At 35.2% G+C, this 13,415-nt stretch overlaps 1 protein-coding gene across 1 annotated transcript in view; it reads right to left on the bottom strand.

Annotated features, from left to right (window-relative positions):
• The window catches only part of ADAD1 (adenosine deaminase domain containing 1), a 41,817-nt gene that overhangs the window by 15,186 nt on the left and 13,216 nt on the right, over positions 1 to 13,415 (bottom strand). The window contains exons 6-8 of the mRNA XM_059066140.2: positions 11,107 to 11,230; positions 8,833 to 9,003; positions 7,403 to 7,632 (exon numbers count right to left, since the gene is read on the bottom strand). Of these exons, the coding sequence (XP_058922123.2) occupies positions 7,403 to 7,632; positions 8,833 to 9,003; positions 11,107 to 11,230 (525 nt within the window). The remainder of the gene's footprint in view (positions 1 to 7,402; positions 7,633 to 8,832; positions 9,004 to 11,106; positions 11,231 to 13,415) is intronic.

Here is a 13,415-nt window from a genome sequence, read left to right as displayed (position 1 = left end):
TTCTCAGTTAAAATTACTGTTGAAGAAGAGAGCCCCAAAAGATGATTAGTATAAAAAAAATGGGCTGCATCAAACTTAAAATAGAAGTTAGGGAACAGTCATTCCTATTTAAAAATTAATAATTCCAAAGCAGATATCTTTCCTCCTTGGAGGGTTTGAAGTTCTCACAACAAGAGAATCTTTACATACCACTAGACATATTTCACAGATAAAGTTTTGTTTTCACATCACTGGAACTGTTGAGATGGCTACTGGGCTTACACTCACTATGATTATTTGGGAACTAGAAAATGATGTAAAAAGAACATGAGTTGCTTCTGACACTCTTTTTCTAAGCACTCCTCTCAATGTTCCAAATCAAGAGATACTGACTAATGCAGGCGAGTTAAGTTAAAGATATACTTAGGCACAGGAAAAAAGTGAAGAAGAAATAAGGTCTGTGGAATAGTATTGTATCTATACAACAGAAAACATGGATTAAAAAAATGGTACATATTACACACTGTACTACAGACTGTGTCCCCACAAAATTCTTATACTGAAACCTGCTCCCCAATGTGATGGTATTTGGAGGTGAGGCCTTTGCAAGGTGATTAAGTTATGAGGGGGTCAGAGCTCTCATGAGTAGAATTGGTGCCCTTATGATAAAAGAGCCCCTAACCCCTCCCACCATAGGAGGACATACTGAGAAGACGGTCATCTATGAAGCAGAAAGCAGGTCCTCAGCAGACAATGTATCTCTCAGCCCTTTGATCTTGGACTTCCCAGCCCCCAGAACCGTGAGAAATGAATGTTTATTGTTTAATCGACCCAGTCTATGGTATTTTATTGTTTTTTTTGTAGCAGCCCAAACAGATTAAGACATACTGTAATAAGATAACGACATTGGTTGTGCCTAAAACAGCAAGATAACATTTGGAAAAAGAAAAATAAAAACCTATCAGTAACCCCACGTTAAGATTCCTAAACATCAAATTGTTTCACCTAGATGTTTTAACGTGGTGGTATAAAATTTAATAGAAAAATAATCAAGTATATTAATATTTTATTAGAAATTTTACTTTCTCCATTTATATATGTATGCTTTAATTATTAGCTATATCTGAGGTATGATTTTGATTATATCTTGAGGCTAAATCTTGTTCCTGGGAAAATATATCTCTAAAATTATATCACATAATTTCAATTTGATTCATCTAAAATGATTTGAAATAATAACATAAAACTCAAAGATTAAAGGCAAAGGTTAAATCTTAGCAAAGACTAGAGCAAACCTGACCTGAGAACTTTTCTGCACGAAAAGGTCTCAGATGGGATTGATATATGTACACTAAATATGTATAAAATGGATAACTAATAAGAACCTGCTGTATAAAAAAATAAATAAAATTAAATTAAAAAAAAAAAAAAAAAGAAAAGTTCTCAGGACCTTAGTCTATCATAAGTTAATATAAGTGAACAGAAACAGCTGCTGAAACAGGTAAGGAAGGCATACTTCAATTTATTGCACTTTGCTTTATTGCACTTTGCAGATATTATGATTTTTAAAAATTGAAGGTTTCTGGCAACCCTGTGCTGTCAGATGATGTTTAGCCTTTTTCAGCAATAAAGTACTTTTAAATTAAGGTAAGTACGTTGCTTTTTTTTAGACATAACGCTCTTGCACACTTAACAGACTACAGTGTAGTGTAAACATAACTTTTATGTGCACTGGGAAACCAAAAACTTCGTGTGACTCACTTTATTGTGATATTCACTTTACTATAGTGGTCTGGAACTGAACCCACAGTATCTTTGAGGTGTGCCCATACAAAATGAAGCTGCATTAATAAAAATACAGTGTCTAAGTCAAAGAATTCAGCATTATTATAGAACAATGCACTGCTCATATCATATCTGAAACATATTTAGTCTGAGGCATAACATTTTAATACCACCACCCACAAATTACAGAACATCCGGAGAAAACAAATCATGCTCCTGTGAAACACAAATGATGTCTAGATAGGAGAAGACATGAAGGCAGAAGCATCTTATCTTTGTATTCTTAATTCTCATTCTATATTTTATGTGAATGGTGCCCCTGAGAGTGTGTAACAGTGCACAGCACCTAGCATATAGTAGGTGGCTCAATAAACACCTGATGAAAAAGGAACATAAAAGATTAGATTATCAGAGAGCAGTAATCATCAATTCTGGATACACATTAGAATCAGTAAGGATGGGGATATTAATACCAATGCCATTCCCATATTATTTTAAAAGCTATCCAGGTGAACCTGAAGTGCAACAAGAGTAAAGAATAATAGTTAAAATTTATTTTTCAAGTGTTTCAGGAGGCAGACTTAGTATTAAGAAGAAAAATAAAAGCACTTTAAAAAATAAAACATGCTGACTCAAAGCATTTATCCATGAAACATTTACTGACCTCCTGGTACAAACCAGACCAAGATGAGTGTCGCAAAGCACCTGCCTTTCAAGAATGTCAAGTTTAACAGACACAACAGTGAGATTCTAGTCACTGGCTAGGCTCAGACAAAGCTGTCAAAGCTCAATTTAATACAAAAGGCAGAAGCTTGAGAAGTTATGAAAACTGAGTATGAGTCCAGGCTCTGCCAGTAGGCAAACTGAATGATTTTGGGCACGTATTTTATTAACATTCTAAACCTCCTATTACTGACCTGAAAACAAAAAAAAGAAAGAAATGAATAACAGAATCTCTAAGGTTATCACATGCTTCTTAAAAGTTCATGAACTATGTTGAAAATAGATTCCTTTACTAAGAGGGAATCAATTTAGTATTCCCTATAATGGAATTGTACAATACAAATCGGCGTACTGAAAAGGACTCCTGAATGGAGATACCTCTGGATAAACATTCTTGAGGTATTTATTCAGATAACTTTATCTTAACAGGATAACAAATCTGCAAATACACCTTAAAAGGCTTGAAAACTACTATAAATCCAGCTCTTTTAATAACTAAGCAAAATGAATTTTTTTCCAGATTACTCTGGATTATTTTCTATACAAATAATAGTACCGTTTTACAGTGCAAGCTTAAGACTTTTTTCTTAAAAAAGAACGACTATCACCATAAAATGACAAAATGAATTATCTGAGAACATCTACAGTATAAAATTAGTTTCTGAAAACTTTTTGAAAAGTTAAATGAAGTCTTATAATAATCTCTCCATTTTTAATTGATCTATTAAAATAACTTAGGTTTTTAAACATTAAAATAAAGAATTGCAAAAGATTTCATAAGACTTAAGAGAAAGGGGGACAAGGTCATTATCATCAAATAATTAGATTTAATCTGTATTGTCATTTAGTTCAGAATTAAAGGGTATCGAATTTCAATTCTAAAGAGTAATTTTAAAAAACAATTGGAGGGCTTCCCTGGTGGCGCAGTGGTTGAGAGCCTGCCTGCCGATGCAGGGGACACGGGTTCGTGCCTCGGTCCGGGAAGATCTCACACGCCGCGGAGCGGTTGGGCCCGTGAGCCATGGCTGCTGAGCCTGTGCGTCCGGAGCCTGTGCTCCGCAACAGGAGAGGCCACAACAGTGAGAGGCCCGCGTACCGCAAAAAAATAAATAAATAAATAAATAAATAAAAATTTAAAAAAATTAAAAAATAAAAAACAATTGGAGCTATCAATTAATGGAATAGACTGTCTTTAAATCTTATACTCCACATTATCGGATCCTTTTAAGGTAGGGTTAGATGATTCTTTATCAGAAAGGGCATAAAAAGACTTTGTGAAGACATACAGATGGCCAAGAGGCACATGAAAAGATGTTCAACATCGCTAATTATTAGAGAAATGCAAATCAAAACTACAATGAGATATCACCTCACACCAGTCAAAATGGCTATCATAAAAAAATCCACAAACAATAAATGCTGGAGAGGGTGTGGAGAGAAGGGAACCCTCCTCCACTGTTGGTGGGAATGTAAATTGGTACAGCCACTATGGAGAATAGTATGGAGGTTCCTTAAAAAACTAAAAATAAGGACTTCCCTAGTGGTCCAGTGGCTAAGATTCTGCGCTCCCAATGCAGGGGGCCCAGGTTTGATCCCTAGTCAGGGAACTAGATCCTGCATACTGCTACTAAGACCCAACGCAGCTAAATAAATATTTTTAAAAAACAAAACTAAACTAAACTAAAAATAGAGCTACCATATGATCCGCAATCCTACTCCTGGGTATATAGCTGGAGAAGAACATGGTCGGAAAGGATACATGCACCCCAATGTTCACTGCAGCACTGTTTACAATAGCCAAGACATGGAAGCAACCTAAATGTCCATCAACAGAGGAATGGAAAAAGAAGATGTGGTACATACATACAATGGAATATTACTCAGCCATTAAAAAGAATGAAATAATGCCATCAGCAACATGGACAGACCCAGAGATTATCATACTGAGTGAAGTAAGTTTGACAGAGAAAGAGAAATATCACATTATATCACTTATATGTGGAATCTGAAAAGGAATGATACAAATGAACTTATTTACAAAACAGAAACAGACTCTCAGACTTAGAGGACAAACTTATGATTACCAGGGGGGAAGGGTGGGGGAAAGGGATAGTTAGGGAGTTTGGGATTGACATGTACACACTGCTATATTTAAAATGGATAACCAACAAGGACCTACTGTACAGCAAAGGGGACTCTGCTTAATATTATGTAACAACCTAAACGGGAAAACGTGTAACTGAATCACTTCACTGTACAACGGAAACTATCACAACATTGTTAATCAACTATACTCCAATGTGAAATAAAAAGTAAGAGTTTGTATAATAAGTGAGCTGTACTACACGACTAGTTCAATAAACTCTTAAGATTCTTTTAGCTGTGCATATCACACTTTTAAGTATACAGACACTTTGAGTATTTCTCAAAGTGAGCTATTCAAATCATCTATATCAGAATCACTTGGTGGTGCTCTTTCAAAACATATATTCCTGGGGCTATCCCCCAGACATACAGTAGAGATCTTAAGAGGCTGAGAAATCTGCATTTTTAACAAACATTAAAATCTGTTTAGGTTATGCCAGACAGAACACCAATTAATTAACTTTAGATATGTTCCATAAAGATGCAAAGAAAGAGATCAGAAGCAATTTTAATAAGTTTTATAGTATTTTTATTGCTACCTGGTATTCCTATTGCTACTTGCAAGATGACAGGCAAAATGATGAGATCTAATTTTTAAGCCCCTGTCCAAACCACTAAATACTAAATAATTCTAAAAGAATCTAAGATTCTATCCTTTTAAGAAACTAAATATAGTATGGAGTTATGTCATACAAAAGACAAACTGTAAAATATCTTTCTTCACAAAAGTCAAAGAAAGCCTTGCATGCCAAACTTGTGACTCTAGAGAATGCATAGACATTTATTAGACATTTTGTAGACATTTATCAAGAACAAAAATTGCCTTTCCTAAAGATTGAGAAAAGTTTGAAATGTCTGAGAGAGTATCTGAACTGACTAAAAGAAAACATCATAGGGCTTCCCTGGTGGCGCAGTGGTCTGCCGATGCAGGGAACATGGGTTTGTGCCCCGGTCCAGGAAGATCTCACATGCCGTGGAGCGGCTAGGCCCGTGAGCCATGGCCGCTGAGCCTGCGCGTCCGGAGCCTGTGCTCCGCAACGGGAAAGGCCACAACAGTGAGAGGCCTGCGTACAACAAAAAAAAAAAAAAAGAAAAGAAAAGATCATAAAGCATAATTTTGGTATCCAAATTAAATCTAAGAAATAAATCATCTACAAGAATAAATATTTGAAAAAAGTTAGAAATAACCACTTTTTAGGGTGTGAGCACACAGGCACTCTCAAATATTGCTAGTGAGGATATGATTTGGAGAGTAACTTGGTAATAGTTTTCGAAATTGCAAATGCATACCTCTTTGACCTGCAACTCTACTTCTAGGAATTCATTTTATATAGATATATTTTACATGTGTCAATAACAAATGTAATAAGGTCATGATTCATGATAGCATTTGGTAGCAGCCAAAGATTAAAAACAATCTAAAGTTCCATCAATCCACAACTGGTTAAATAAATTATAATACGTTTGTACAAAGAAATACCATACAGAGAGTTATGAATTATAATAATGAAAAATTCTTCATAAACTCATATGGAAAAATTTCCAAGACACTTTGTTAAATGAAAAGAGCAAGGTGCAGAAAAGTATGAATTGTAGGATCCCACTGGTGTAAAATACAAAAAAAGTATGCATATACTTTTACAAGCATAAACTATCTTTGGAAAGAAAAACAAACTAGTAACAGTGGATGCCACAGAGGTAAAATGGGTTCCAAGGACACTAGGATAGAAGGAAGACTTCACAGAATACCCTTTTGAATCTTTTGAATTGTGAACCAAGTAATAGGTTTCCTAAACAAAGAAAATAAGCTTAATATTAGAAAAATAAATAATTACTATTTCCTTTTTATCATTTATTAAAGCCAAACCAAACAAAAATGTCAAGAAAATAAAATATTTTGTGTATGCATGGAACTGAAAAAATACTGTCTATAGGAGAAATTCCTAAAGAAATGGGTATAAAATATATAGAACAACAACAACAACAAAAAACAAGAATAAAAGAAACAGCACTTTCTAAAAGTAAAACTACTTCTCATGTGAGGAGCCAAAGCTTGCATATGGGCCATCATTACTAAAAATTAGCAGTAAACAAAGAACAGCCAAGTAATGGTAGTTAATTTAAATTGTTTCCCAAGGGTAACTGAAGCTTTGAAACTCTTAGGGCTTTATGAAAACTATAGAATTGAGTGCCCAAAATGTCTGTCAATGGGATAATATCTGGAAAACCATTCAAATATAAATACAGCATTCTATAATAGCCCCTACCAAAGAAAGAAATAAATTACTAGTTCACATTATTTGTGTTCTAGTTACTTCCCAATCACTTCACAAATCAAAAGGATCCAAATCATAACCAAATGTATTAAAAAAGCGTAAAAGTAAGAAAGAACCAAAATGGGCATTTAATATTTTTTATTTCAGGAATAACTAAATATAAGCTTTTAAATTTGATAAGTTTAAAGAAGCATCGTCTTCCAAAAGAAAGGAAAAAATTGAATACCGTACAAACAAAAGTATACATTCAAGATAGAATACATGTAATTGCCTTACATAAAATACTGATTCTTATTAGCCTCCGGATAAGATGGCAAAAGTCATATTAAATGTGATGACCAGTTATCATGAAATGAAAACCTCAACGAAATAGTGGATCTGAATTTTACATTAAGTAAAGCTTCATGCAGGCAAATTCTGATTTTACACTGGTAAATAAAATATAGTGAAATGACTCAGTAAAAGAGGAAAAGAGGTACTGTACTCCGACTCACCAACAAGTATATTGCTGATATAAACTGGCTGTATAAACTGACTCAGCAATGCTCCCTGTACACCAAGCACTCCCCATCTCATCAGTTTGTCGCTTGAGGACATGCTGCTTATTCTGTTAACAACATCTGCAGGGCAGTAGAGAGTCAGATGAATTTTGCCTTCAACAGCCACATGGAGACTCAGTTCTTCATTGGCTTCAAATGCAGACACAAAATGTGGATTAAGATGCCTAGAGAAAGAAAAGAAAGTTTCTTCCTTTAAAAGCCAAAGCCCCGAGCTGATCTCCCTGTGCTATGCGGCCACCTGGAGGGGTGGGATAGGAAAGGTGGGAGGGAGGGAGATGCAAGAGGGAAGAGATATGGGAACGTATGTATATGTATAACTGATTCACTTTGTTGTAAAGTAGAAACTAACACACCATTGTAAAGCAATTATACTCCAATAAAGATGTTAAAAAAAACCCACAAAACCCAAAGCAGACAAAGTAAAATCTGTATGTACCTAAGAACTGTTCTCAAACATATTTAACTTGCCAGTGTACATTTAATTCCAGTAACACAAATAGATGCAAACCCAAAGCAAGGTAGAATGGAGTGACTTTGTTCCACAAAATTAAAACCAAACAGAAATTAACCATATTTAGAGCTTCCAGCAAGGATAAATTTCATATTACTGCCATTCTTTATGTCCCTTAAAATCAATGAAAACCTAATTTTTGTCCCTGCCGTAGTTTGTGAGATATTTCCTTTCACCATATGAAAATTTTTAAACACTACAAAATTAGAGAATGAAAAAAAGAAAACTGACAATTTACATCCAAGATACACCTCCAACAAAATATGTTAAAACAATAAAATCTAAAATTGTTTTTCTTGAGGTTTCTCTCAAGAGAAACACTCACCCTTGTTTTCAAAGGTGTTACTGGAAGGCTTTTAAACAAACTATAAACCGCAGTTATCTCTAGATGGTTGGACTTGAAGTGAATTTTACTTTCTTTTTGTGCTTGCCTGTGTTGTTCAAACTTCATGCTAACTGATGCTACCCCTTCATCAAGATAATGAAGTTCTGGCCACAGACTGACCAGAAGAATAGACTGCATTCCTTAACTCCTGTGTTAGTATGTGAAGAGTGTATAAATCCACACTTCCTAAAGTTTATGAAGTATTACAACTAGAAATGAATAGAAAATTTTCAACAGCATCAAAAAGAAAGCAGTGAAGTACATGGAATATTTACGTAGTAGTAACGGATCAGACTGAGTGGAGTGGAAGGAGAAAGAATTTGTGGTCTCTTGCAGCCTAAACAACACCTCAAGGCTGGAGAGAGAATATGGATAGATATGAATTTACTTGTTCTTTTGCTGTATGGATTCAGAATGCATGATATGGCCATCCTAGATTCTTTCAAAAACAGCTTCCATAATACTTACAATTGTGACTTAATCTGGGCTGATCCTTTAGGCAACTGATTCATATAGAGATAAATGTTGATATTCTGCTTGAGAGTGAGTAGGTTAGAAGCTGGTTCTGTACAAAATATTGATTTTTCCATCATAGCAGGATTTTTGCTGTAGAAGAGCAGAAGTTGTCTATAAAAGTACCTAAAATTAATGATAGAACTTCGTTAAGTAAGCAAATTTAAAAATGAAGTATCTTAAACGAACATTATATTCATGTTATGAACAATGTCCCTATATGTCAAAAGTTTGGGTATTGATAGGAACTTGTAAAATAATCTTAGCCTTACTTAATGAAGAATTAAGTCCCTTGATAAGTCTTCAGTTAGAGCCCAGTCTGCACGGTGACCTGCCTTAAGCATCATCCTCGACTACCACTCCACTCTCATTTCACATTAAAGTACTCAACTAACATTTTCTGCAAAAGACCCATTTCTCTACTGATTCCTCCCTTCTTTCTTTTCTTTTTTTTTTTTAAACATCTTTATTGGAGTATAATTACTTTACAATGGTGTGTTAGTTTCTGCCTTACAACAAAGTGAATCAGTTAGACAGCTCTGCTCCCAGCCTCCTAGGTGAAGTATCCATTTTCTGCTTTACTTCTATTTTCCCTTCCATGCCAAAACAGGCAGACAAACAACAACTGTGGTTCCCGCTGCTTAGTGGTTCTGAAGACAAAAACACAAGAGCGTAGGAATAACATAACAAAGCCTGTAAGTTAAATTAAGAAGTGAAATATGGGCTTCCCTGGTGGCGCAGTGGTTGAGAGTCTGCCTGACGATGCAGGGGACACGGGTTCGTGCCCCGGTCCGGGAAGATCCCACATGCCGCGGAGCGGCTGGGCCCGTGAGCCATGGCCGCTGAGCCTGCGCGTCCGGAGCCTGCGCTCCACAAGGGGAGAGGCCGCAGCAGTGAGAGGCCCGTGTACCACAAAAAAAAAAAAAAAAAAAAAAAAAAGAAGTGAAATAGATTTCCTGAAAGACAACTACTAATCACATCAGAGGACAAATACTATTTTGCTTATTTAAAAAACCATGATTTTAATCCTATCATCAGAAATATATAATAAAATACTAAGCACCAGTATAAATGACAGTGCCAAGCATGACAAGAAATAAACACAAGAGGTAGTTTTAAAGGGGTCAAATAATTCACTAAGCACCAAGGGGGATGGGAGGACAATGAGTTGCATTACCTTCATGGACTTCCCAAAAGCTTTCAAGATTATAGGATTCTTTCCTTATTATTAGAGATATATACTTAAGTTTTTCAGATAAAACAATATGTCTAAATTTGTTTTAAAATACTCCAGCAAAAAAACACCACCAACAAAAAGTGAGGGTGCATAAATTAAATAAGAACACCAGAATCCTAATAAATGGATATGCTAATAATTGGATATGATCATTGGGTATTGGTATCAGAATGCTGACAACTGAATGATGGAATTAATTATCTGATTCTCACTTTTGTTTGAAAAATTCGATTAGAAATGTTTTATAAAAAGTAAACTTAATGACTTAAGAGAACAAAAGCTGGTAAATACTGCAGGAGGTAATGCTCATTTACCACTTTTCATGTTTTTACAGAGAAGGAATTCCAAAGAGTAACCATCTTGGTTTATTTCTCTACTATCTGCTACTTATGCCTCTTATAAGGAGCAGAGTGACTGATAAGTTTGGAAAAAGAAACTAGGCATCCTCACTTCAGCCCCTTTCTCTCTTTCTCTCTGAGATCTGCCAGCCTAAAAAATACTTTATCGACACTCTGCTATATGGTAAACTTTGTACAGACCTCATGAGTGGAAACTCATTGATTTCTGCCTTTGGATAAGTATGGCTAATTCAGGGGTCAAATATTACCAAGCCTACTTGGTCCAGATCTAAAGTTATACTCTCCAATTACTTTTATCAGTAATAAGGACAGTATTTTTATGTTAAAAAGTTGTATGACTCTTAAAACTGAGTTCATAAGGTCTTGATAATAGAAGCCACTAAAATTCATAGGCTAGACACTGAAATTACTATAAGGTTTCCAAAAGTGACATGAAAATATCAGATGACTTGGATAAGTAAGAGACTGCCATACCCTTGGCTCAATGATGAGTAAAATTCCATTTGTAAATAAAGACATATATATGTGATTGCTTTAGGCTAAGAGCATTAATATTTGATGGCATTAAATATATTTGTTAAATATTAACAGATATATTTATATATATTTAATTAAACATATTTGTTACCTTACCTAAGGAGAGATCTCCTTGCTGTAACAACAGCATGAGTATCGTGCAACACTCTTCCATTTGGCTTAATGCACTGACTATAATTGTATTCACCTGTGCCTATAGCTACAACTTCGCGCTGTCCAGCTGAAAGAAAATGTTAAAAGTAGCAGGTTATTTTTACCTTCCTCTTCCCTATGTTTAACCTCCACCTCTTTTTTACCATTTTTTTCCCATTTATATTGAACAAACTTTTATTTGCGCATCTAGTAAATGCGTGGTGTAAAAAGAGAGTAGGTTAAATGAATTAATTACACCGGTAGTTCAATGAAAAAGTCTACTTTACCATCTTAAAGTTAGTAAAATATATTGACCAAAAAGTTGGAAAAATAATTCCACAATTTCAAATAAGAGTTTGAGAGTCTTCTAAGAAGCAAAATTTTAAAAATACTTCAATAATATGACAATTTAAAAGGCAGATGTTTTATATTATACTTTGTCTACATTTCTACTACAATCAATAGAATAATTTTTTGCTGTATCCAATTTGAGATTTCTTTGAGACTCTATGCTCAGAAGATAGTTTTTTCCTTTCACCTCCTAACTATGTGGCCTTTCTATATCCTAGTCGCTAGATCATTTTTCTTTTTTCTCTAAATATTCTTCTCTGAGTACCTATCTCATGCTATATTTTACCTGTCTTGATGATTTCAGAAAATCTCTATTCTTAGTCTTTCAAAGTTCAGTTCCACATTTGCAACTACCTAAGAAAGGACTTCCATTAATTCCACAAAAATTTGGTCCTACCAAATACTAGGCAGTGAAATAGATGCTAGGAATAAAACGATGAGCAAGACAGGCCCTCATGAAGCTTCTAATAGGAGAGAAGAAAAAAAGACTAAAACCACAAATTGTAATAAAAGCTTTGAAGGAAGCAGATACACGGCTAATTTAAAGAATATTAGGAGGAAAGATTACCTCGTGAAGACCAGTTGCAGAATCTCTCCTTATGAAACTGAAATTTAAGTTTCATTATGAGTGAGGAGCATAAGGAGTGGGGAAAAGGATATTCCAGTAAGGTCCAAGAAGCTGAATTAGGGGGTCTGTTACAGTAGTTCAGGTCAGAGATAGTGACTTAAGACTCAAATGATGGAGGTTAAATGAAAAAAAAAAAAAAAAAAGGATCAGTCCTGAGATAGAGTTTAAGGATATAATAAACAGGATTTGAAGATAAATTGTAAGATGTTAGGGGAAGGGATAAATAATGGATGAATTAGATTTTTAGCAGCTGGATGGATGCCATTTACTGAGATAAAGGAAACTGGAGGAGTAGGATTAGATGAGAAAAGTAAAAATGTTCTATTATCTCTAATGTATTGGGCTGGCCAAAAAGTTCTAGTATGGGCATGGGGGATGGGGTGATATAAGGGAATTGTATAGTGTCAGTGTAATTTCTGGAATGGTGATGTATGTTCTGAGTTATAATGGGCAGTAGTGTAGCCAAGAGCTCAGCTTCTTTCTCTGTAACTCAAACTGCAATGTTTCAGGGAGATACTAGAGTTTGATAATGTAGGAAAAAGAGGGAATAACCAAAAGAAGAAATTCATCAAGATGTAAGAGGAAATGGCAGGAAAGCCTACCCTGTCCTCCACTGGGCTCACAGCCACCACACAGGGTCTGGTCTTATAGCCAACTGGGTCAGGGGCCAGGCGTGCCTATCCACATGCCCAGAGTAATAGGCCCCACCACAACAGAAGGGCACACACATTCCAAATAGAGGGCACTCCTAAAGTATACAGCCCTGGTGACCAGAGAAGAATGTGTTGCTGGGCCCCATAGGATGTCTCCTACAAAAGGCTACTTCTCCAAGAGGGGGAAATGTAACTGAACTACCTAACACATAGAAATAAACACATAGAGAATTGGGCAATACGAAGAGACACAGAATTATGTTCCAAATGAAGGAATAAGACATAACCTCACGAAAAGAACTAAATGAAGTGGAGATAAGCAATCTACTTGATTAAAGAGTCCAAGATAATGATCATAAAGATGGTCACTGAAGACAGGAGAAGAATGGATGAACAAAGAGGTAAAAAATATAAAGAACCACCAAACAGAGCTGAGGAATACAATAACTAAAATAAAAAATACACTAAAAAAATCAACAGTAGATTAGCTAGTACAGAGGAATGAATCAGCGATCTGGAAGACCAAGTGGTGGAAATCACCTAAGCTAAAGAGAAAAAAAAAGAATTTAAAAAGTGAGGATAGTTTAAGACACCTCTGAAACAATACCAAGCATACTAACATGTGCATTATAGGGGTCCCA

Source organism: Kogia breviceps, chromosome 6 (assembly GCF_026419965.1).
Source record: "Kogia breviceps isolate mKogBre1 chromosome 6, mKogBre1 haplotype 1, whole genome shotgun sequence".
In the NCBI taxonomy this organism is placed as follows: Eukaryota; Metazoa; Chordata; class Mammalia; order Artiodactyla; family Physeteridae; genus Kogia; species Kogia breviceps.
Note: the sequence above shows the minus strand (reverse complement) of the source record. Positions and strands in the feature narration are given on the sequence as shown.